Source organism: Hydractinia symbiolongicarpus, chromosome 1, assembly GCF_029227915.1.
Source record: "Hydractinia symbiolongicarpus strain clone_291-10 chromosome 1, HSymV2.1, whole genome shotgun sequence".
NCBI classification, from domain to species: Eukaryota; Metazoa; Cnidaria; class Hydrozoa; order Anthoathecata; family Hydractiniidae; genus Hydractinia; species Hydractinia symbiolongicarpus.
The window spans coordinates 16,734,585-16,760,112 of NC_079875.1; the positions used below are offsets into that span (position 1 = coordinate 16,734,585).

The following is a 25,528-nucleotide window of genomic DNA, read 5'->3' on the forward strand; positions in this document are numbered from 1 at the left end:
CCCCCTTAAAGCTTTATCCAGGAGAACTAATTAATTATTCATGAATTTTAATTTAAAGAGGAATTGTTTTGGCTGAATATTTTTGCTGAAAGATAATGTATTATAGCTATAAAATGGTGACAAGTGTGCTTTAAAAGAAAAAAGAAAAATATGTAGTCTGAAAATAACCTTTCGTAACTGATTATGTAAAAAAAATTTGTTGCTACCTTTAAAGATATTTTCCAAGTTGTTTTTCACAGAAAAAGAGAAAATAGATAAATTTTCAGCCTTGCCGTTGTTCTTATTTTGTTTTTATTGTTCATCAATTTTCAGGTTTATTATTTTTCTTTTAAAATTGTCTTTACAGAGAAATGAAAATATTCAATGATTTTTATCCCCCATATTACTCAGTCCTCTTCAAAGTTCAGTACTTTTTCAGATTATTGTTAATGGCGGAAATCTTTAAGCTGCAGGGTTTTTGTATTTTTTTAATGTTTTTATAGCATTGAAATTGTAGATATTAACTTTAAATAAAGACATAATTATGTTTTATATGCCTTAGGTTGTTTGAAAATCGTTTCTATCTTTTATGATAGAGTTTTACTCGGGAAGATTTTTTGCTAATAATAACTGTTTAAAAGGTTGGGTTTTCGTTTTCTCTTTAAGTGTTTTCACATTTTTTTCACAAACAATAACAACCTTAAATACATAAAAAGACATCCATATTTGCACATGAGACTTTGATCTACCAACTTGATACCAGACACTTTACCAGAGCAAGGTCAAGGATTTTTTTTTCTTTCTTTATCAAGCTCTTCTGCGTGTTGTATAAGAAAGCCACAGTTATTTGCATTTAAAAAATAGACCTGGGCCACGATATGTTCACAAAAAAGACTGAATGTAATTCTTAATGAGTTAAAACTACAGAAACTACGGATAGCATCTTTACTAAAGAGAGTTCTTTCTCGCTCTGCCTACACACACCTGAAGGATAAAGCATATGACCCACGCATCACTTTGTGGACTGGTAGCAAGGGTGTTTATTAATCAAACAAACTAGATAATAAGCACACAAATGAGGGATGACATTTAAGTGAGGATAAGAAAGTAAAAAATGAAATGAATGTTATATTTGTTATATTTTCTTTTTTATGTATGGTTAATGGCCAAACATTCGAAGGTAAATACATCTGCAACATTTCTTAATATATACAAGAAATATAATACGTTACTGGCTTTAGAATTTAAAAAGTCTTTTTCAGATGTTTAAATAAAGAAAATGATGTGGCTGACTGAGTGAGAACAGGGCATGTGACGAGAAAAAAGAAGGGTTTTATGATACTATGGTTAATAAGGAGAACTTTTTACACGATTGAGTTTCTAAACGTTGTAATTAAAGTTTTATCAAAACACAGATACTTTTCTCTGACACTACTTTTGGTACACAATAGGTTTTCTGTTTTTATTTAGACGTTAAGTTATCGTTAAAAAGCAATTTCCGGTCATAAGCACTCAATGTTTTTAATGCTTCTCATACCTTTCAATCCTATTTGCTTTAAATTCACAGTTTTAAACGTAAAATCTCTCTTGTTAATCTTCGCTTATAATAAAATTTTCGATCATAGTTTGTGGAACGAATGCGACGAGTTGTAAAACATTAACATGTCTGAACGAGTACTGCATGTACACAATTTGCAACGAACAGCGCGCATCGTTTGGCTGCCAGTTAGGTTAGTAAAAATACTTTTTTTACTTTTATTAAAGTTAAACATGTTCTGTGAAGTCCCGAATAGCATGTGGAGGGGAGGGGTAATGAGCAGGGAGGGATTCCGAAAACTTATAAAAAACATTTAAAAATAGATTGCAAAAATTTATGAAAAATGAAGCTTGCTTGCACGCTAAAAATATATATGCTAATTTTTTTTACAAAACATTACATTTTTAGATCACGCCATTTCTTTATGGAAACGTCAATTATAATTTGTTACAGATCATTAGAGTGGGTTTCTCTGTTGTCTTTCGATGAAATATTAACTAAAATTTAAGTTAATATTTTGTTTAAGTAGCACACGTCGATAGACTTCAATTATACTTTATATAAAATTTAGCTACCTTCTTAGGCTGTATTTATTGGGCTTTTTTATTTCGCTTAAATGAAGTGACATATCAAACTGGAGTAAAAGAGACCATTTTTAAATTGCGGTAACCATTATGAATTTTTACGTAAGCGAAAAGAATAAAACTTTGGACCACGCGTTTTTAATAGTAAAGCAAATTAGTCGGTCACCTGTGGAAATATTCACGGGGTCGCCCGTCCTTTATATATCGCATTTCGTGTTTCTGTAAAGGACAGATGAACAGACAGACGACGGCTATTATTATAGCAAAAGTCGTTAACCCGTGGAAAAATCCACAGGGTCATCTGTCCTTTATGTATCGCATTTTGTGTTTCCGTAACAAAAAGACAAACTGACGCACGAACAGACAAATGGAATACGGCTATTATTAAACAGATGTGGACAAAAGTTGAGACTTCTTGTTGTTTACAAAGCAGTGATAAATTTTATATTCTGGCAGCTAGCCATCTGTTATGATATCGTGAACCTGGATTAGCCCGGACTTGACATGACTCAGAAATCTCTTTAACAATAGCCGTATTTCGTCTTTCATCGTTGTCTGTTGCTGTCTCTTTATGCGCGAGAAATAAAAATGTCGTGTTACAGAAACACAAAGAATGCGATATATCATAGAAGGAAAGCGAGGATTTATCCACGGGCCACTGAGAATTACAGTAGGGCGTATGATCTAGTGTAAGTAAAATAAAAAAGACATACCACGGTAAGCGAACTCTCAAAGTAGTCATATTCTGTAGGGATTTAGTGTGTGCTTAGCTGCCAAAAATACAGATCTAACTCACACCACTTGCGCAAAAATCCATAAAATTACTGCAATGGGAAAATGGTTTATTTTCATATGTTTTCAGTAGGTTTTACTCTGACAATAGTAAAGTAAATTTCCCGGCCGAAGTTTTCACTTTTTTGCAGTCATATGATTGCTAAAGATGCGCAATTGCTGTTTTTCAAAGGTTTTTAACCTACAGTTACATTTCATTTCTGTCAAACAGAAGGAAGTGAGTATCACAATTGAAAATCTTCTTAGCGTGCACCTAAGTAATCTCACTCGCCATTGTATCAACGGAAACGTGAATGATGAAGATATTTTTTTAATGCAGATGATACAATTGATTCACATATTTTACTTTCCTTTTAATTATCTTAGGGAGCGTGATAAGTATAATAAATGTATTTTTTGGTCGAACAAGCGCAATCACATGCCCTGATAGAAACACAGCTGTTAATAACTGCATACCAAACGACACGCTTCACCAGCATCAAATGGAAAAAGGAATGCGAATATGTAATAACGAAACACATTGCAATTTAAAAGCATGTTAGTCTATTTTTATAAAAGATTATTCACTACGGATGGACACTGTTTTGGTAAATTTAATGCTAAGATCAAAATATTTTTGAACTTTTGTACTTATTGTAACGCTTGAAGGATGTTTTTAAGAAGACCCGTTAATAGATAATCAGCTTGTCAAAATTTAAGCCGCGATTGGTCGGCTACGGACAGATTGGTCGGCTACGGACAAACGCCACCAAACATGAGTTAGTTTTAATTTCATTGCCTTCATAAAACAAGTAGGACAAGAAGAACACTCGGGACAATAAATTGTGACAGCCTAAACTTCAGACCTTATGGCAGTCTGTGTGAGGTATTTTTCAGGTTTTGGCGAAATATTTTACCCCAGCCCAAGTTTTAAGGGTTAACAATTAAGTACATTGCTACAAGACAAATTAGCCAGTTGTCTAATACTCGAAATATTCTTTATTTTTCAGCTACAGTTTTTTCAGATGCCTGTGGTGTCAATGTTTGGGGAGAGCCATGTAGTGGAGTAACAAAATATCTAAAAGTGAATTATACCTGTGTGAAGAAAGGTAAGTCATGGAAGCTGAGGATAGCCAAACCTACTTTATTTATTTCTGAGAACAAATAATCGCGACTTGAATTCTAAAATTGCTCAGTATGTTGGTTGTTGTTGAGCTACCAGAATACGACTTGTGTCACTGTATATACGATGTTACACGCAGTATAAAACACATACCCACAATACTAGACATAAAACAACAGCGGGGTCCGTTATTTATTACGGATAGATCTTACTAAACTTACTGCACGTCACAATTCTTTTACAGAGCTTCTTTAGGATTTTTCAGAATATTTGCCTATTAACTCAGGTACGTACATGATTCATCTCAATGTGTCTATTTTTTGTGTGCGCAGGAAGAGGGGACGATTACCAGAGAATTAGCTAAAATTAAAATTAAGGCTTTAAATGGACCAAATGCTGGTATTTAGTTTTCTTTTCTAGTTTTAAGATCCTTTGTGTATCTGAAAAAATCGATATCCCAAGATAGAAGAAAATAACGTTTTCATGATAAAAACGAACATTTAAAACGTACGTTGTATGTAGGACTTTGCGTCATCAATGACGCATATTTTTAAGTGCAATTCTGAAAGTAGTTTTCAATTTGCAAGTGGATTACAAAGTAACCCAATATAAAATAATTTCTTTATTTCGATTTTTATTAACAATTTTAAAGGTTTTTAAAAACACAATGCAACAGTGAACGCATAACGTATATCGATTCCATAATAAATATATGTTTTATTGTAACTAAGAAAGAACATTCGCAGATGTAGTTGCATTTAAATTTGCAGTCGCATACATAAATTTATTTATTTCTGATGATGGAATGAACAAACCATGATCGCATAGTCTAAACGCTCGTATATATTTATGGCCATTTTTCCGCAATGCGCACAAAGCACACAAGTTCATTTATTAACGCGTGCGCACTTTCACAAAATTAAAAATTATCTACTTTATTGTGACGGGTGTATTTTCATAGAATTATCCACAGGCTAACAAATTATTTCTCTTATAATCTGTCTGAATTCTAGCTTTTACGAAATGGTCGCGCCGCACCGTTTTTTCTGCATCCTATAGAGAGATTCATTACTTGGTCTTATCAGGAACAAAAATGCACAAGATACTGATGCGGGAAATATGTACGACGGTCGAATTTCCGTCGATTTTTCTACAGCCAATGACTAGTCTCTATGACGATAGGCGTCGCAAGATGCGATATATAAATGACGTGCAAACCCATGGATTTATCCATCGGCTACCGACTATGTTAAAATAAAAACATGAGATTTTCTTGTGTGTAAATAAAAACGTACAAACTTTCTTATTTTTTTTCAAACAGAAAGCTTAAACTACTGGTCTTCATGGAGCTCTTGGACCTTATGTTCTACCAGTCTTGGCATCAGATACAGAAACAAATCTTGCATCAATCCACCATATAAACAATGCACGAAAAGTACGTGCAAAGGACGATCTTTACCAAATAATATAACAGAAAGTCAAAATTGCGTGAAAGGTAAGATTTCCTTTTATTCTTCTTCTTCTCCAGTGTAATATCTTTGGGCTCCAATTAACACTGCAATCATTAAGAAAGTTAACATATGGAAAAGGGGCTCCAGTAGGGGCTTCAGTGTATTTTAAACTTCGAATATTGCTCAGAAACTGTGGCAGAGGAGAAAAGCCCAACAATACCACCTTATATTTTGAGGGGAAATGGTGAGTAAAACTAATTAAACTTTTTTTGTGTTGAATCCTTCAATCACCAATTTTTGATTAAAAAACTTCACCACTGTCTATATTTCATTCATTATTAAATTAAAGTTGTTCGCTCAAATATTTTATTGTTTGTTGCGCATAAATTTTGCCTAAAAGTATCGATATTTGTTTTAAAAATTCGGGCACAGTGCTTAAGCCCAATTTTTTATTACTGCTTTAGTTTACCCTTCATCAACAGCAAACATACAACCTACCTCCGTAAACACGATTGCACTCACAAAAGTGGTAGCTACATCTACAATTTCACCAGTACGAGAAAGCTCTGTTGCACCTTCCGTTGCCAGTACAACATCGCCATTGTGTACCATCGTCTCGATAGCTGGTACAAATAGATTCGCTAAAGTATATATGGAACTGCATTTAAGAATCACCTGGAAATTGTTTTGTTGCTCACTAGATGTGTTCAAAAAGAGTATTGCAACTTTAGTTGACGATATTAAGGAACTTCATCACGTATTTATTGCAAATCTTCAGCAATGTAATTCTACACACAGTGCAGATGCTTTTGTTCATTTGCTTATTGAATCAGAAGCAAATAAGGTTGATGAAACATTAACAAGAAAGCTACATGGAAAGATGGAAGAAATTTTAAAAGGAAATGACACCTCAGAGGTTGGAAAATACTTCAAAGACCTAGTAAGTAATGTACTTGACTTAATAATGGCTAATCCATCCAACTCTTTTTTCTCCCTCCATAACTTCTGATAGGCACAGTTTTAGTATGTTAAAAAGGAACAAAATGATGGAAATAATTCTTTTGATTCCGCTGGCACCTTTATGTTGACGCTATAAGAAACTCAAATGTGTCCGAAATGCCATCGTCAGCCTAAAATCCAGTTACATTAAGTGTAGATATAATTTTAATTTTAACATTCTGTTCAAAGTTCTTAAGAGCAAAATAAAACTTCAATAACATACCTAATTCCATGAAATAATCATTTAGATTCGGGATATAAAATTGATAGAAGTAAACGAAAAGAATGAAACGAAGAAGATTTGGAAAACATGGAAAATAGTTATCATTGTTGCTGTTTCAATTGCGTTCGTTATTTGCCTTGCAATTTTTATTTTGTGGATTAAGGTGAGTAGAATAGATCATTCATTCATTCATTCATTCATTCATTCATTCATTCATTCATTCATTCATTCATTCATTCATTCATTCATTCATTCATTCATTCATTCATTCATTCATTCATTTATTTATTTATTTATTTATTTATTTATTTATTTATTCAGAAACTTCAATAATAGATTCACATTCCAATAATACTAAATTTTGAACGAGACTTGTTCTCATGACCAATTATATATGTCCCTCCAAAATTTTCCCTATGACTGAATAATTTATATACTATGTTTTAATATGTTTTAGTCACGTGGTAATCGCATTCGACCAATCAAAAAGAATACCAATAATACAATATTACTGAAATAGAACGTTATTTATTCTCGAACTGTTATGTTGGATATATCGTGTAAAGGATGAATAAATACTGCGCTTTTCTTTTGGCGAAGAGCGAAGAAATAATTTACAACCTACAATCAACAATAATGTTGATGCATTGAAATGAGAATGACAGAGAGATATTTTCTAAATGATGTGCTTCCGAAAATTAAAGAAACGATTCATCCTATCTTGTAGACATTGCTTTCGAGTTCTTTTTTAAATAAGTTTTAGCAGCTTAATTTTCAAAAACTAGACTGATCTTGCAATAACTAGGAAACGTCCAGAAAAATTTCTTCCATTTTAAGACTAAATCGCAAAAAAAAATTGAATTATGGTTTCTTTCTTAGTTGGTGCGATATTCTCAATTTCTTTTCACATGATAGACATCGCAAACAAAGCGAATCACGAATCACGCTTAATAAATTTCATTTTACTACTAAATCCATCCTTGAAAAAAATTTCACCTTGTCTCATATGAAATAGCCTCGTATATTTGAGGCGTCCACATTGCTATATTCACACTTCTATGAAACATTAATTAAAAACTTTTATAATGCAAACTAAATTTAATATCATACTTATTTAGTCTTTCAAGATTTTTTACTATGCCAAAATTGCTATATACCATCGAGTTTTATTAATGTTAACAAAATCCGGCGGCTGAAAGTGGACAAGTAATGCAAACTTTTTTGCTCAACCATATAAGAGACCCAGGGATTTTATCTCTTTAATTATGCCGTATTTTGTCTGTTTGTCCGTGAAAAACGCGCGTCCTGTTACGGAAACACGTATTTCTTAAATCTCCATTTATGGCGTTGTAGAGTAAAGTTCGATCAAGGCTTTCATAACACTCAGAACAATGAGGTAACCATAGAAACAGCCAGCAACTCGATAGTAAGTTTAAACAGCTCTATTAATTACAATATTCCCAATGGACACGAAACAGATTATGATAGAAGAATGAAATCAAACGTAGAAAGTAGTATTTGCAATAAATGTCATTGCGGCAAGATTTGTAAAGGTCTACGGGGACTCAAAGCTCACAAACGATCATGTCAGATAACGTCAGTTTTGGACTTTAAAGGCTTGTTTACACATTATATGAATGTCTATACAGGATTGATATAATTCAGTTCTTAAAAAACTACTCTCAATTTATGTCCTGTGACTGCTCTTAGTATATGCATGTATGCGTGTATGCATGTATTCTTTATTTTAAGTTGATTTACGACATAACTGCATACCTGTACTAAAGCACTTCATCTGACCGTGTCGTTCTTATTAACCGCTCCTCAAGGCGTTCAACGATAAGTCACACAGTTCAGAACCTTAATTAAACCAGAAGTTTAATTCAAAATGTTTTTTATACAAAATTCATGGATAATTAACTTTTATTGATCGTTCGATGCAGTTTTCTTGTTAGAAATACCTACACGGTCAAAGTTGCAGACAATAACCATTGCGTTGTCTATTTCTATTAAAAAAGTTGTAATTATTTGCGCTTTTTAACAAATTTATGTTGAGAAGAGCAGTAAATTTTGGGGCGTTTTTGACAAATTATGGGTTCTTATGAAAACAAAAACATGTAGTTTTTAATACTTCAGTACCCATAAGTAGATCTTTTCAGGGGCCATATGACTACCATAGAGTAATTTCATACCAGGTCAAAAAAAGATTTGCGAAATACCGATGCTAGAAGAATGCATGACCGGTAAATTCCCGTGGATTTGTTCCAGGGGCTAACGGCTAGTCTCTTTAATAATACTCGTATTCCGTCTGTCTGTCTCTGCGCAACATGGCGTCGCAAGTGGCACGACCCAGGAAATATCCCCGCAGCCTTGCAGCTTTATTTCGGATCGCGGCAGATCCCGTTTTTTACCGGCTTCGTTTTGACCGCTCACGCGTAATTGACCAATGACGAGGCTCGATTTTCACTAATAACTAATTTAAGTACTTCGCGGCCTCAACATGCCGACGGGGGACTCATGCTACGCTTACAAAAGCCATTTTTGGTTTGAAAGTGATATTTTGAGGTTTGTAGGTCTCCTTTATATCCTTTTTTCTTGTGCTATGTTAAGATGAATATGTCGTCTCGTTTTCTAGCCATCTTAAAATCTTAAACAAACCAATTTTAAGCTATTGACTAGGTAGCTATAAACGTAGATTTTGAGGCAGCACGCTGCTTTTAAGGCAGCTAGCTATAGCTGTCTTTATTTATTTCTCTTCTTTTAAAGTTTTTATTCAGTTTGGTGTATTGTTATTTATTTTTATGTTAATGTTGGGTCTACCTAGCTAGCTTCTCTTTTAGCTACCTCTGGCTAAAAAGTGAAAGTAGCTAAATGCAGTTTGGCTGCAACACAATTCTTAACTCTTATGCTAAATGCAGCTATCAACTTTATTACTGCTACGAAAACTTATCCTGCAAAATAAAAATCCTGAGTATTTTTTTTAACTGAACATGATAATGACAGGCGGTTTCCTGATTTTTTTTTTTTTTTTTAACCGAAGTTGCGATAAAAATTTTTTAAAAAATTGTGTAACGCCTTTACTCATGTCCCACATTGTTAACCTATACTAAACGCTCTGCTTAACAACCTTTACCAGGAATATTCCGTGAAAAATAAAACCGGTTGGCCAGCTGATTTCGCTTTAACAGTGTAACAATAAATTGTAATCTGTGTTTTTATTTTAGGTCAGTTGTCAAAAGTTATTTCTTGAATAGTATATAACACCGGAAACACCATTAAGTTGTGCGCACTTTACTGCACTTCACTGCACTTTGATTTTCCACCTATATATGGCTTTATTAAAAGCGCTTTACCTGAATGTGTGGGGCGGTTGACGGTTCTTATTAATCACTCATCCGGGCGTTTAACGACGGGTAACACAGCTGCTTGTGGCTTATCCCAGCGCTTCAATAGAGGGTATCCGTTTTTTGTAAACCAAAGCTGCAATACAGTTTTTTTTTGAAAAGCGTATTAAGCCTTAAAGCATGTACAAACCGGTTTACCTGTACTAAGCGCTCAGTCCAGTGTCACTGTTAATTTGTAAATGTTTACTGAAACTTACTTCGCAAAATAAAATAATATTGACCAATTGTTTTTGCTATGACGGGGTAACAAAGGGTTGTAAATTGTGTTTTTATTTCGGTTAAAGTTGCAGTAGGGTTATATTTTGAAAAATACATTACAGTCGAACACTAAAATGTTGTGTGCGTTTTACTCGATTGACGACATGATGCATACCTGTACTAAAGCACTCCACCTAACGCCGGGGTAAGCCACAAGTAGTCTATATTAGTCTATATTACAATACCCATGTGCGTCTTTCTGTCACCTAAAATGATACTGCAAGCTACACGCACGCAATGCGATATAAAAAAGGCAGGCAAAGTTATGAATTTTTCCACGGGCCACCGACTAGCCACAATAGATTGTTGGTCGGTTGATACACATTTAATTGCTTACTAAGGGTGTTTCGTCGATGGAAAATCAAGCTTTTACCCTCTTTTTTATTATAAGATGTTGATTATAAAGAAAATAGGGTTACAATTTAGGAAATAATTTTATTGTCTTTACAACGTAATAATAAGTTTGTATACTATATGTATCTCTCTGCTAAGAATTTTCTCTGTTGTATTTCACCAATTAAAAGCATATCTGGTGTTTGCCTTTTTGTTTGAAATTCATAGTTTCTTGATTCATACACAGTCACTTAGTAAAATAGCATAACAATAATTGAAGGAACTAGGTATATGGTTATAGTTTACTGTTTCCTTTAACGTACTTTCTACTTTTTGGCATTATTTTAAACAAAACACTTCTCAAATTGCTTCTTTGTTTTCTTCGTATCTGGATGCCGCTCACCCAACAATTCTTGTTGTTTGTTATACGCTTTATCGAACGTTATAAAAGCGTGCGTATATCCTCCCTGACGAGCGTAATCGACTCCTTCTGTGTATTTCTCTCTCAGTTCCAAGTGGTCAGCGCTGAGAAGTCTTCTTAGACGAATTCCTAAGCGCTTTTTTTTATCGGCGCTTGCGAAGATTCTGCGCTAGCCTGAATAAGTTCATTGTTGTTCTTGTCGTTCTTATCCTCGTTTCGGAAATTCAAAGGAGGGTGTATTAGCTGGTCCACTAAAATAAAAAAGCAAATGTCTAATTTGCAATCAAGTTAAAAACTGAATAAATTTCAACAAAGTAACTAAACTGGCAAAAGCTGTTTTAATCCATCTTTTTTGTTAAGGAATGGCATCACCTGATGATGTTTGCGGTCATAATAAAGCTTTGAGGATAAGTTAGTATTTTATTTAAAAACAAATTTGACAATCAATATTACTTTTTTAGCCCACTTTGCCGCATCCTTCTAATAATTACAGCCATATTTCATCTGCGTATAGTAGCGTCACAGTTCCATTTGGAATATCCGAGAGTAATTTCATTATTTCATGCTAACAGGCGAATAGGGATGCACGAGGGAAATATATACGACGGACAATTCAATGTGAATTTTTCCACGCGTTAAAGTCTAATTTATTTTAATAAGATTCGTTCAGATTCTCCTTTCTGTAACAAAAAAGCTTCAGAATTATTCGTAAAATATTCTTGATTTTTGGGTAAAATACCAGTTTAAATTTAAATTTTGTCACAGCATGCACGCGTTAATGAAATAGCTCGTGAAATTATTTGCGCTATTGCAGAAAACGCAGTCCAATAGAATTGAGACTTTATATTCCTTTGAAAACGTTCCAGTGCAAAGACTAATCGACTTTTTTATCATTAATTTGTATCTTTATCTCCTTCCTTGTTTTTTTGCTTGTTTATGTGTTTGTTTGTTGTTGTTTGTCTGTTATATCAATAAGATATATCAAAACTTTAAGCGCCCTTAAGGAATGTCAGCTAAAGCTGTAAAGCATAATGTTTCTTTTCTTTCTTATGTTATATTGATTGTTTGAAAATTTAGCCACAAGTGCTCTTGGTTGCAAATTTTACCAATTTAAGGGCCAAATTATTTTCTTTATTTAGTTACAATTTTTCACCTCTTAAATTTCTCATCAAAGTCTGTTTGTTTTAAATCGTCTAAAATTTCATGGCAAAATTTGCCAGCAGTAAATAAACCAAGAGCTGTTATGGGATAGCATTTCTCCATTTTGAGGGGAATAATTTTCTTCTTTTTATCTTGAGGAAATTTATAGTTCCTTTCGCAATTCACTGAATTCTCGTGATATTATAATAATATTATAATAAAATTATTATATTATAAGGATTTCATAAAGATTTTTAGGGGTAGTTTCGAGTAATGGCCAACAAAAAAGCCTCTGAAAGGTATGGGGCCTAATTTTTTGGCATACAGGTAATAGTTAATAGATAAATATACAAACTTGGTCAGTATCAAAACCATGCAGCATGGCATGAAAAAAGTGTTTTCTCGGAAATTGTTTTTTGTTTCATAAAAGTAACGTATTTTATGACAACATAAGTATTGAAGGCACCTCTGGCTGAATTACTGCTCGAATAAGTTGTACATTAGATGCGTAACTAGTAGATATCATCATATATTTTAACAGCAGATAGTGCAAATAATCTCTGTCCATCGTAATATTGTCCAAACGACCCAAAATTTCATTAAGTTGGTCGGTCGATATAACAATAGAATTTTGAGACTTTTTGATAAGCAGCATTTGAATTATTTTTAAAACAACTGAACATCAGAACAAGCAGCTGTAATAAAACACAGACCAGCAACATGTTCTAGAGTAGTGCAACTGCACATTCTTGAAAATTATAGCACTGTGCCTCTGTTCACAGACACACATTTGTTACAAATAACAGTATTGGACATTAATGTAATTTATTACTTAGAATGGAAAGGAGCAGCCACACTCAAGGTGAGTAACAGTTTATATTTATGTTTGGTTAAATTTAAAGGCAGATACTTATTGCGTCAGAGATATCTGGCAGTGGAGTTATTTGAGCCCTAAAAATAGTGTCGATATGTCATCAAATATAAAAAAACAAAAAAAATCGTGTCTACCTATTTAGTCAACAATGCGTGATATCTCGAAAGTTAGAATGAGGCACAACAATAATGATGGGTAATGGCCGTGGAGAGACAACAAGCATATATAATATTTTTTCGTTCCAGTTCTTTTACCTCTGTATTTCAAAATTCGCCATCAAAAATTGGGTCAGTCGGATTGAGCTCTTACACCAAATGTTTGTGACGTTGTCCTAAAAGAATACGAAAATGGGTTGTTATTCCCAAGACACAGAAACTCAAAAATCTACTGATGTCTGCCTAATGTTGAAACTAAAACAAGTAATACCACACTACAACTGCTGTTTCCAACAGCGAGATGGTTAAATCCTTTCCTAGCTAAGAAAGCAGAGAAACTTTTATTGATTTAAAGATAGATATCTTTCAGCTAGGTACTTAGCTATTGCTTGCTATAGCTGACTAACTATGAAACAATGCTGCTTTAAAATGACGAGTATTATGCCGAACATAAGATTTTTTTAGCTAGCTACATACCCAAGCAAAACGGACTGCTAACTAACATGCCAGTGCTGCAGAGGCAAATTTGTTTTCAAATAATAATTTAAAGTACAAGTAGCTGTATACATTCTAGCGAGCTAGCATAATCTTCAGAGAATTTTGTTATTTTATTAATAAGGTAGCTATCCATATAGATCATTTTTAAGCTTTACCATCTTGCCATAATAGTCAATATAACTTTAGTATATAGCTACCTAGGTGTGCAAGGCATTATATGCTGGCCAAATATGTTGTCGCAGTGAACCTGCAGATTTTCTTTCATCGTACAAAAATCTATTATTTTATAAAGATTTTTATGCTGATTTTCAGGATTTTATTATAAAAAAAACGAGATCTAGTAACAAATGATGTACACTGTGAAAGTAATGATAGGTTTTAATAATGATAGGTTATTGTTGTTGTATTGTTGTTGTAGCAGAAGTCTCCGGGGTGAATACTTAGTACAGGGTAAATACAGATATATATATAAAACTAAGGTTAACTAACGTTAAGTGATTAATAAGGTGCATGATCTTTTGTTGCAAAAACATTTACATCATAAATGTAAAGGGAAAAGGAGCCAATTCACGGAAAGGTTTGGTCTATTGTTGCACATTTTCCTCATTATTATTTTTTAACTATTATGTGATGCTTAAATAAAAATGACAACAAACGGCGTTGGAAGGCATTTTAAAATAAGACATTGGCCAAGAAAGAAGTATTCGTAAAAGTTTTTATTGATGGAAGTTTAAAATAGGCTCCCTCCTTGAAACCTTTTTAGCAATTCTTTAATTCTAGCATCCGAATTCTTAGTCATTTTTTTAAAAAATGATCACTGATGGATAAGTAAGAAATAAATGTAAAAAAAATGAAAGGCATCAACGCTAAACATTAATATTATTATTGAAAATATTTACCCAGGATAGCCTCTTCAGTTTCTGTTGGTACTGCTATTAACGAGGGTCCTGCGAAGGGGGTTCTAGTGCATTTAAAGCTCCTATTTAAACTACAAAATTCGTGCGAGCACAGCAATCGCTCAAAAAGACAACAGTCCTATTTTCATACTAAGCGCTAAGAAGAAGGGAAAGATTTACACTTTTATCTCTGACATGACTCGGCCGGGGTTTGAACCCGCCACCTACCGCACTGACAGCGAACTTTCTTCCTCAAGGCTACCACAATAATCGAATCCCAGATATGTAATTTTAGGATTGTCTTGAACTTTTACACGAAATACGCAATAACCACGTCAGCAGTAAAGACTGATTATCTTCATTATAATCAAAGTCATAAAATAAGTTGGGTTTTTTGTTGAAAAGCGTACAGGAGTTAAAAGAAGCGTTCCAATAGCAATGATGGAAGCCGATTGGGTAATCTCTCTATTAAATGAACAAACCATAAACTGAAAACCTTGCTAGACTAATTTTAACCGGGGTTTTTTTCTGAGTGTAATAGTATTTTTGGAAATGGATGAAACTTAAAGGAGATCCAAAACGGGCTAATAATTTTTTACTTTTGTGACTTACACGAAAGTCAAGCTACTGGCGTAAAAAAAGATGTACTGGCACTGAGGACAAAAACAACATCTACAATAAACCTAAATATCACATTGAACATCCTGAATACGACAGAAAAGTTCCCCGCGTGTAATTGATATGCATAATTCATGATATAAGCATTTACCATGTTATTAAATCAACCCTTCTGATGAAATAAGCTTTAACATTTTTTGAACTAGCTATCTATATTCGTTTAGATTTTGCATAGAAATATACAAGATTATTCGCATAAAGCCACTCTAAGCAACGACGGTGATTTTAAAATCTTTTTAGAAGTAATAATTACCTTCTTTAAAGCTAGTAACATAACATTTTTACCAAATATAGCTTCTCGTGTTGTCGTTTGTTTCCCCGCCAAAACAAAATTTCGATTTACTGATACTTAACATATTATACAGACCCTAGCTCGTTTTAGCAGCAGCAAGTTCCTAATAAAAAACGCAATTTTCCATAAACAGGTTGCCCATTCAGTACAGTGTGTATAATTTCTTGTCACTTGATCTTTAGAGTGGTGTATTTAATACATATCTTCATTTAGAATACATATGGTGGAGATTAACACCCATGTCGGAGATCTTACTTGTAGACCTTTTAATATTGATGCAAGATGTACCTTTTGCATAAATTAATATGGGCGAAATTTCGTTTTTTACATAAAATAACAATTTTTTTAAAACTATTGAATTTATTTATTGCATTACAAATATTTTTTGAAACATACACCTCTAAACATCCATACACGAGAACTAAAGTTATCAAAGCTGCCATCAAAAATCAAAATAAAAGCGTAAACTAAAATGAAAAGAGTATAATTTGTGTCTAAGCGATACAATGGTTTGTATTATTGATTTGTATCATTTTTTTTCCGAACGGGTGTGATAAATCATATTAAAGCATTGAGTTGATTCTTTAATAGACAATTTATTCTTCTTGTTTATTAGTAAGTAAAATTATGTACAAAAAGAGCCTATATTTTTTGGGATAAAATGATAAGTGTGACAAAGTGGGGACATGGAAAATGACAAAATGTTTTAGACAGAAAATAACACTTAAATAATTTCAGCGGAAGCTTTGGATTCCTCTGTCAGCAACACACGAATCTTGACACCAAGCAGGACTTTTTTCATTGTACTTGTTTCCGAGCAATCTCACCGCTTCTATTGCATGAACTTCTCCTTCAACTTCGTGCGTTTCCTAATCAGATAAAAATGTAATGCTATGTGTCTTATCTGTGTTCACTACAATTCTCTTCATAAAGTGTTGGAAAATGACATTTTTTTGTCATTTCTTAAAATGGCTAAAAACTCCGCCTGTGAAAGCTTAGCAGCCCATTGGTTCAAGAGTTCTACTTAGACAGATCTGTAGGGTGCGTGAGGAACGAGTGAGAAAAATGCGCTAGTTGAAGTTCCTTTGATGTCTGCATTATGGAACAATAAACGCGGCGAATTGAAATTAACGCGGTGGATTGTCAGAATCCGGGATGTCGAGAGAATAGGCCATACTGAAGTCGGCAAGAATTATCGCGGTTAAAGATTTGAAATGTAACGAAGTAACCTAAGATTCTAAGTATGAAGTCTCAAGTCTCAAACCTAAGTGCAAACAAAACTTCTTAACCTTTCTTCCGAATTTACGATACTGATAAAAAATATTTAATTTTTTAAAAATTGTTTTGTGTATCATCAATTTGTCTTATAATACGCAAAAATGAGCACCGAAATTCAACAATACGATCGCGATGAAAACGATAGGTAGAAACTAAATTAAAAACTTTTCGTAAGTCTAAAAGATTACATCTATACGATAATTGATTACACGAACAAGTTAAATTATTTGCTCCAATATTATTGTTTTTCCTAGTCGGTAACCAGTGGATAAATCCACGGGTTCGCCCGTCCTTTACTAACCGCATTTCCTGTGTCACGCTACTGTGGTTACCATCTTGCGTGACAGACAGACAGACGGATACGAGTATTGTAATATAGATTAGTCATCAATCCGTGGTTGCTTTGGCATAAACGAGAGAACTTGTAAGCTAATAGTTAAAATTAGCTCTGCGTGACTGAGGAATGCTCTAACACTTTTCTTTCAAAATTACTACCTGTAGTAAAATGTTGATAAGACAAATAATAACACATTTCAATGAAGGGCGTTTTTCCAGACCATGAAACAAATGCAACGCATTCATATTTCACTACTTCTTAAGATAACTGCTAGGTGCAGCTTTTGCCTTAATGAATACCTGAACAATCCACATCTTGACCAGGTCCTTTTCTAGTCCCAGAGATTTCTTCGCCACATAGTTCATCGTCACACCAACAATATCCAGTAGATCCATGGCATTGTTTCTTTTTGTAAGAGCCGTCGTCTTTACATCTTGGTACAAAAACACCAACCATACCGGAGTTGGTGAGGCTGAGTGCATGATCTCTTTCTGTTTCGCATTTTGACTTAGAATAAGCTACCAAAAAGGATATTAGGAAATTCATTCTTTTTTTGTTGAATGTTTCAACAACGTAATTTTCATATTCTCTCGCAAAATTTAAATTCTTATTAAACTTTTGCAGCTACGTTTACATAAAAACCTAAAATTTAAGGTCCTATTGAAAAAGCCTTGAAACGGAATGCTTTATCGCTTTGCTTAAAATATGAGTACATGTAATGAAATGTTAAGAAGTCAAATGATAGCACATTTTGATAAAGAGCGTTTTTCCAGCACATCTAACGAATATATTGATTCATATTCTACTACTACTTGAGATAAATCCTAGGAGTAGCTTTTGCCTAAGTGCTTACCTGAGCAATCCACGTCTCCTTGATCACGTCTCTTTCTACTCCCAGGGATTTCTTCGCCACATTGTTCATAGACACACCAACAATACCGAGTAGATTCATGGCATTGTTTCTTTTCGTAAGAGCCATCGTTTTTACATCCTGGTACAAAAACACCAAGCATACCGGAGCTGATGAGGCTGAGTGCATGAGCTTTTTCTGTTTTGCATTTTGACTTAGACTTGGCTAGAAAGAAGGATACTGAAGAGATTCATTATTTTTGGTTGAACTTTGTAACATGTCAGCTTAATGTTCATACTCTGTGGCTAAGTTTAGGTTTCATTTATTTTTTACAGCCACTTTCACATAAAAACCTTACATTTAAGGCCGTATGAAAATCCCTTGGAAAGGAACGCTCCAACACTTTTCTTTAAAAATTACTACCTGTAGTAAAATGTTGATAAGACAAATAATAACACATTTCAATGAAGGGCGTTTTTCCAGACCATGAACCAAAAGCAACGCATTCATATTTCACTACTTCTTAAGATAACTGCTAGGTGCAGCTTTTGCCTAAATGAATACCTGAACAATCCACATCTTGACCATGTCCTTTTCTAGTCCCAGGGATTTCTTCGCCACATAGATCATCGACACACCAACAATATCCAGTAGATCCATGGCATTGTTTCTTTTCGTAAGAGCCGTCGTCTTTACATCTTGGTACAAAAACACCAACCATACCGGAGTTGGTGAGGCTGAGTGCATGATCTCTTTCTGTTTCGCATTTTGACTTAGAATAAGCTACCAAAAAGGATATTAGGAAATTCATTCTTTTTTTGTTGAATGTTTCAACAACGTAATTTTCATATTCTCTCGCAAAATTTAAATTCTTATTAAACTTTTGCAGCTGCGTTTACATAAAAACCTAAAATTTAAGGTTCTATTGAAAAAGCCTTGAAACGGAATGCTCTATCGCTTTGCTTAAAATATGAGTACATGTAATGAAAAGTTAAGAAGTCAAATGATAGCACATTTCGATAAAGAGCGTTTTTCCAGCACATCTAACGAATATATTGATTCATATTCTACTACTACTTGAGACAAATCCTAGGAGTAGCTTTTGCCTAAGTGCTTACCTGAGCAATCCACGTCTCCTTGATCACGTCTCTTTCTACTCCCAGGGATTTCTTCGCCACATTGTTCATAGACACACCAACAATACCGAGTAGATTCATGGCATTGTTTCTTTTCGTAAGAGCCATCGTTTTTACATCCTGGTACAAAAACACCAAGCATACCGGAGCTGATGAGGCTGAGTGCATGATCTCTTTCTGTTTCGCATTTTGACTTAGACTTGGCTAGAAAGAGGGATATCGAAGAAATTCATTCTTTTTGGTTGAATTTTTGAACATGTCAGCGTAATTTTCATATTCTGTGACTAAGTCTAAGTTATATTTATATTTTACTACTACTTGTACATAAAACCTACATCTCTGTAGGAACGTATTCATATTTCATTACGTCTTCGGACAAATGCTAGGTGCAGTATTTGCCTAATTGCTCACCTGAACAATCCACATCTCCTTGACCAGGTCCTTTTTTACTCCCAGAAATTTCTTTGCCAGATTTTTCAACGACACACCAACAATACCCAGTAGAGCCCCAGCATTGTTTCATATCATAAGAGCCATCATTGTTACATCTTGGCACAAAAACACCAATCAGATGGGAGCTGAGTGCATGATATCTTTCTGCTTCGCATTTTGACATAGAATAAGCTACAAAGAGAAATATTGAAGAGATTCATTTCTTTTGGTTGAATTTTAGAACATGTCAGCCTAATTTTCATATTCTGTGACTAAGATCAAGTTATATTAAAATGTTACTACAACTTTTACATAAAAACCTGCGTCACTCTAGGAACTTATTCATGTCTCATTGCGTTTTGGGGCGAATGTTAGGTACTGCTTTTGCCTAATTGCTCACCTGAACAATCCACATCTTCTTTACCAGGTCCTTTACTAGTCCCATAGATTTCTTTGCCGGATTTTTCATCGACACACCAACGATACCCAGTAGAGGCCCATTGTTTCATTTCGTAAAAGCCATCATTTTTACATCTTGGTACAAAGCCACCAGGCAGATGGGAGCTGAGTGCATGATATCTTTCTTCTTCGCATGTTGACAAAGAAAAAGCTACAAAGAGGAATATTGAAGAGATTCATTCCTCTTGGTTGAATTTTAGAACATGTCAGCGTAATTTTCATATTCTGTGACTAAGTCTATGTTTTTTTTATATTGTACTACTACTTGTACATAAAAACCTACATCACTGTAGGAACGTATTCATATTTCACTACTTCTTCGTACAAATGCTAGGTGCAGTATTTGCCTAATTGCTCACCTGCACAATCCACACGTACTTGACCAGGTCCTTTTCTGGTTCCAGAAATTTCTTTGCCAGATATTTCATCGACACACCAACAATACCCGGTAGAGGCCCAGCATTGTTTCATTTCGTAAGAGCCATCACTTTTACAATTTGGTACAAAGATACCATACTGATGGGAGTTGAGTGCTTGTTGTCTTTCTGCTTGGCATTGTGACGTAGTGTAAGCTACAAAGAGGAATATTGAGGAGATTCATACTTTTTGGTTGAATTGTAGAACATGGCAATGTAGATTTTATGTTCTGTGACTAAGCTTAAGTTTTATTTACATTTCACTACAACTTGTACATAAAAACCTACATCACTGTAGGAAGTATTCATATTTCATTACTTTTTGGGACTAATGCTAAGTGCAGCTTTTGCCTAATTGCTCACCTGGACAATCCACATCTCCTTGACCAGGTCCTTTTTTACTCCCAGAAATTTCTTTGCCAGATTTTTCAACGACACACCAACAATACCCAGTAGAGGCCCAGCATTGTTTCATATCGTAAGAGCCATCATTTTTACATTTTGGTACAAAAACACCAATCAGATGGGAGCTGAGTGCATGATATCTTTCTGCTTCGCATTTTGACATAGAATAAGCTACAAAGAGAAATATTGAGGAGATTCATACTTTTTGGTTGAATTGTAGAACATGGCAATGTAGATTTTATGTTCTGTAACCAAGCTTATGTTTTATTTACATTTCACTACAACTTGTACATAAAAACCTACATCACTGTAGGAAGTATTCATATTTCAATACTTTTTGGGACTAATACTAAGTGCAGCTTTTGCCTAATTGCTCACCTGAACAATCCACATCTCCTTGACCAGGTCCTTTTTTACTCCCAGAAATTTCTTTGCCAGTTTTTTCAACGACACACCAACAATACCCAGTAGAGGCCCATTGTTTCATTTCGTAAAAGCCATCATTTTTACATCTTGGTACAAAGCCACCAGGCAGATGGGAGCTGAGTGCATGATATCTTTCTTCTTCGCATGTTGACAAAGAAAAAGCTACAAAGAGGAATATTGTAGAGATTCATTCCTCTTGGTTGAATTTTAGAACATGTCAGCCTAATTTTCATATTCTGTGACTAAGTCTATGTTTTTTTTATATTGTACTACTACTTGTACATAAAAACCTACATCACTGTAGGAACTTATTCATATTTCACTACTTCTTCGTACAAATGCTAGGTGCAGTATTTGCCTAATTGCTCACCTGAACAATCCACATGTACTTGACCAGGTCCTTTTCTGGTTCCAGAAATTTCTTTGCCAGATATTTCATCGACACACCAACAATACCCAGTAGAGGCCCAGCATTGTTCCATTTCGTAAGAGCCATCACTTTTACATTTTGGTACAAAGACCCCAATCAGATGGGAGTTGAGTGCTTGTTGTCTTTCTGCTTCGCATTGTGACGTAGTGTTAGCTACAAAGAGCAATATTGGAAAGATTCATACATTTTGGGTAAATTTTTGAACATGTCGGCGACTAAGTTTAAGTTTTATTTATTTTTAACAGCTACGTTTTTCAAATAATAAACAAAATCGCTATGCCTATCTGTCGCATACACACAAATGTAATAAAATTTTAGTTTAAAACTTTAAGTAATTGATAAGCCTACGGAAAAGTCATCAAAGGCGGAAGAACAATGAAAAATATAGCTGGTCTCTTGATGGCTTGATGACGAGAATAGTGTATATAGAAAAAATTTTAACGAATTTGTTTACCCATTGCCTCTATTTTGTCTCTATTATGTAGAGCTAGAAACGTTGATCAAGAAAACGTATAAGATCTTGTGCTTTTGACGAAGGTTTGCAGAAAATCTTTTTGATGATATCATCATCTGTCTGTTCTAAAACTGTTGGGTTAACCAAGGCTTGGTTTAAGCAATTCGTTCTAGTTGTACTCAGGTGGTCTTAAGTTGTTTCTTAGCTCCTTAGTTGTTACATTTATACATTAGTTTGACATCAACGCCGCTATTATTAGCGATCGCAATGCACTATAAACACAACCTAATCCCCAGGGTCTTTTGGTCCTTGAATCGTTGTTAGATTAATCAAAAAGGAAAAATGCAGTTGAAAGGAGGTTCAAACAGGCCGACACACACACAAATAATTTAATCACCTACTTAATTGTCTTGTTAAAGCATGGGAGCAGCCATTTTTTCTAGTCCACCAACTTTCTCCTGTGCAATACGATGGCATCGCACTTTTGTCAAATGCAGGAATCTCAGGATCGTTGCCAGCTATTTCATAAGTCAAATGTGCGATTATAGCAAACACGAGAATCAACTTTGGCACCATCTGAAAAACAGAAACAAAGTACATGCTTTTGTTAAAAAAACATGGATTCTAAGAATATTTGCCAGGAATTTCGCTTGGAAAACAATTATTCTAATGCTTAGAACAATCGAGAAATAAGAGTAATAACCAGCCTAGCTCTCAGAGGTATGAGAAAGGTATGCATTACTATCAATATACTTTAAAAGGGAATTAACAAAAGATTTTAATATGTAGTTTGCTCCTCACCATTAGCTTTTTGCGCAATATAGCCAATTACTTCTCCAATATCAAATGATTTTTAAAGAATGAGATACATGGGACAGTATTTATAGCCTGTACGCTGTGTATACTTCATTAGTTGCGGTTTTTCATTCCCGAAACCTCCTTATCAACCTCTAGCCAAATTAATCCGGTTTTGAAAACAAGTTTTAAGCCGTTTTTATATTCGGACTACTTTAGCTAAATCCGAAACATGACAAAATTATGCTTCTCGACAGTGACTATTAACTTGTAAAAGGTGGATTTTCGTTCCAATTATTCCTGTACTCGCACATTCATTCTCAACATTCTGTGGTAAAAATGCTCTGGTTAATTTCCAGCTTTATTTTGCGACGATATTAACACTATTTTAGCCCATGCAGTGTATTCTGTTGCAAACCCCGCCGTTATTATAGTTCGGTGCCTCGTGGATAAATCCACGGGGTCGGCAGTCCTTTATTCACCGCATTTAGTGGGTCTCGCTACTTACGGTATTATTTTGACGCACAAACAGACAGACGAACGGCTATTTTTAAAGAGAAGAATTTTTTGCAAAAAAGAAAGAAATCTTTCGTTGTCAGTCTCTCTTCTTATAGAGTTTCCTTTACATTTAATAATTCAATATTATGATTAGCTTTTTTTTTACAAAGACATTTTGACGACCGCATCAATAGGAACTGCTTCTATTTTACTTCGAGCCTGATTGCACGCTGTAGAATAATGCAATAACTGTTTGAATTCTGCATGTGCATGTTTACACCGATTTACTGTCTCAAATATACGCGTAAGCGTAAAAATAGATTGAATGGAAACCCGCTTCAAGAAGGCCTTGTTTAGTCTCCGTATAAAGTCATCCACCAGGAAAAAAATTCATACACTTCAGTGTTCGAAACCAATTGGACACAATCAGATCGTCATGTTTTTTTCCGCGTTTCTACCGTCATTTTGGTACGATTTTTCAACCGTTTTGGAACAATAATGGCAATTTTTTTTCCTTTTTTACTCGGGAAGAAACTCATACGGCGCAAGCTGTCGAAACCAATTAGTGATAATAAGATCGTAGTGATTTTCAGGAATTAATTTTAATTCATTTTTAATTTTCGCTGCTTTTCTATAATTTTTCTATAATTTTTTGTACCATTTTTGTATAATGCTGGCAATTTCCTCTATCGTAAAAGTCAGTACTATAATCTTTATTATATTTGAAGCTTGGATTGGAGGACAGATTGGACGAGAAAACCCATTCGAACACTATTAAGACGGCAATGTGCAAAAAAAATGCAAAGCTCCCTTCCTTTTTACTAACAAGATTGTGAAAAACGTTGGCTGTAATAAGGAAAAGATTTTTCTCCAAGGAGCATGCGGTAAACATTAACTTTGAATCTGTCCTTACTTTTCTAGAAGATTAAAGAAAAAATTCACTTTGCGACCCAAATTAAGTAATCTTGAAACACCAAAATGATAGCAACGACAAATTCGACTTCAAGTTGAAAATTATGGTGGTGACTATTGTGATTTTATGCCATGCAACAAACTAAACGCAAAAGTACACTTTTCTTAGTAACTACTTGATTATGAACAAGTTTCTCTGGGAAAAAACAAATTTTAAAAGCACAAAAAAAAATTAGCTTTAGCCTGAATCCTACAACACAGGGACAAATATAAGGGAAAAACCAGAATTGAATCAAATAAACTAATCCATCCATTAATTTTTAACTACAGTCCCTCTACGAATTCAATGCGAAAGGAAAAGTCCTTGCAGGCTAAAATATTTCAGATTTTTGGTGTTTCATAAAAAAAAGTGAACAATTGGAAATAGTCTTCTCTAATCAAGTTCCTGTTAAACTATAAAGAATTGACCAGAAGAGACATACGTTTTTACGTCAAATACTGTACGATTTTATTTTCTTTATTATAGTTATTAAACTAAATTCTCTGCTGTATATATTATATTGGCATATCCAAGAAAGTAAGAAATATATAACTAGGGCCGTAAGGCAACCCTAACTGGTCTGGGCCAAAAGATGTATCAAAGTTAAAACTAGGGAAAAAACTAGATTCGCCCCTGTAATCAAATTTCTCGAGTTTCAAGGAGCCACTAATTAATCCAAGGCAGCCTTTACACGAACTTTCACTGCAGAGGCAGTAAAAAACTTTCAATGTTCCGCTCTGGTCTAATTTCCGAAAGTTCCACAGATCGATGTCAACCCATTATTCTGCGATAAATAAAACCATTTAGGAGGTGACTTAGATTTAAATATGGATATCGGACGTTCTGAAACGATTTTGTAATGGGTAGGGTTCTATTTTACACAAAGTCGAATAATTGGCTTCACAACAAAGAGTAATTCTGATTCAGTGCAAACGTTGATATGATCTTTTTTTGATGCTGCTAATCCCACAGTTGTATTTGAAATGTTGTACAACTAAGATTATTTACTTTTTTTTAAAACTTTGTATACTAGCCTATAGAAAG

At 34.2% G+C, this 25,528-nt stretch overlaps 2 protein-coding genes across 2 annotated transcripts; one reads left to right on the plus strand and one right to left on the minus strand.

Annotated features, from left to right (window-relative positions):
- The first annotated feature begins 322 nt into the window (after nucleotides 1–322).
- LOC130656497 (uncharacterized) lies at nucleotides 323–8,466 on the plus strand. Its single transcript, XM_057459399.1, has 10 exons — nucleotides 323–1,159; nucleotides 1,605–1,709; nucleotides 3,882–3,980; nucleotides 5,316–5,489; nucleotides 5,910–6,385; nucleotides 6,693–6,830; nucleotides 7,125–7,131; nucleotides 7,786–7,873; nucleotides 8,021–8,214; nucleotides 8,420–8,466. The coding sequence occupies exons 1-10, from the start codon at nucleotides 1,099–1,101 to the stop codon at nucleotides 8,464–8,466; spliced, it is 1,389 nt and encodes a 462-aa protein (XP_057315382.1). The 5' UTR covers nucleotides 323–1,098.
- Nucleotides 8,467–16,345: 7,879 nt separating this feature from the next.
- Nucleotides 16,346–18,902, minus strand: LOC130633339 (equistatin-like). Its single transcript, XM_057444548.1, has 4 exons — nucleotides 18,646–18,902; nucleotides 18,085–18,306; nucleotides 17,531–17,749; nucleotides 16,346–16,485 (listed from the first exon to the last, which is right to left on the minus strand). Exons 1-4 carry the CDS (start codon nucleotides 18,890–18,892, stop codon nucleotides 16,469–16,471), a joined length of 705 nt encoding a protein of 234 aa, XP_057300531.1. The 5' UTR covers nucleotides 18,893–18,902; the 3' UTR covers nucleotides 16,346–16,468.
- Between the last annotated feature and the right edge of the window lie 6,626 nt (nucleotides 18,903–25,528).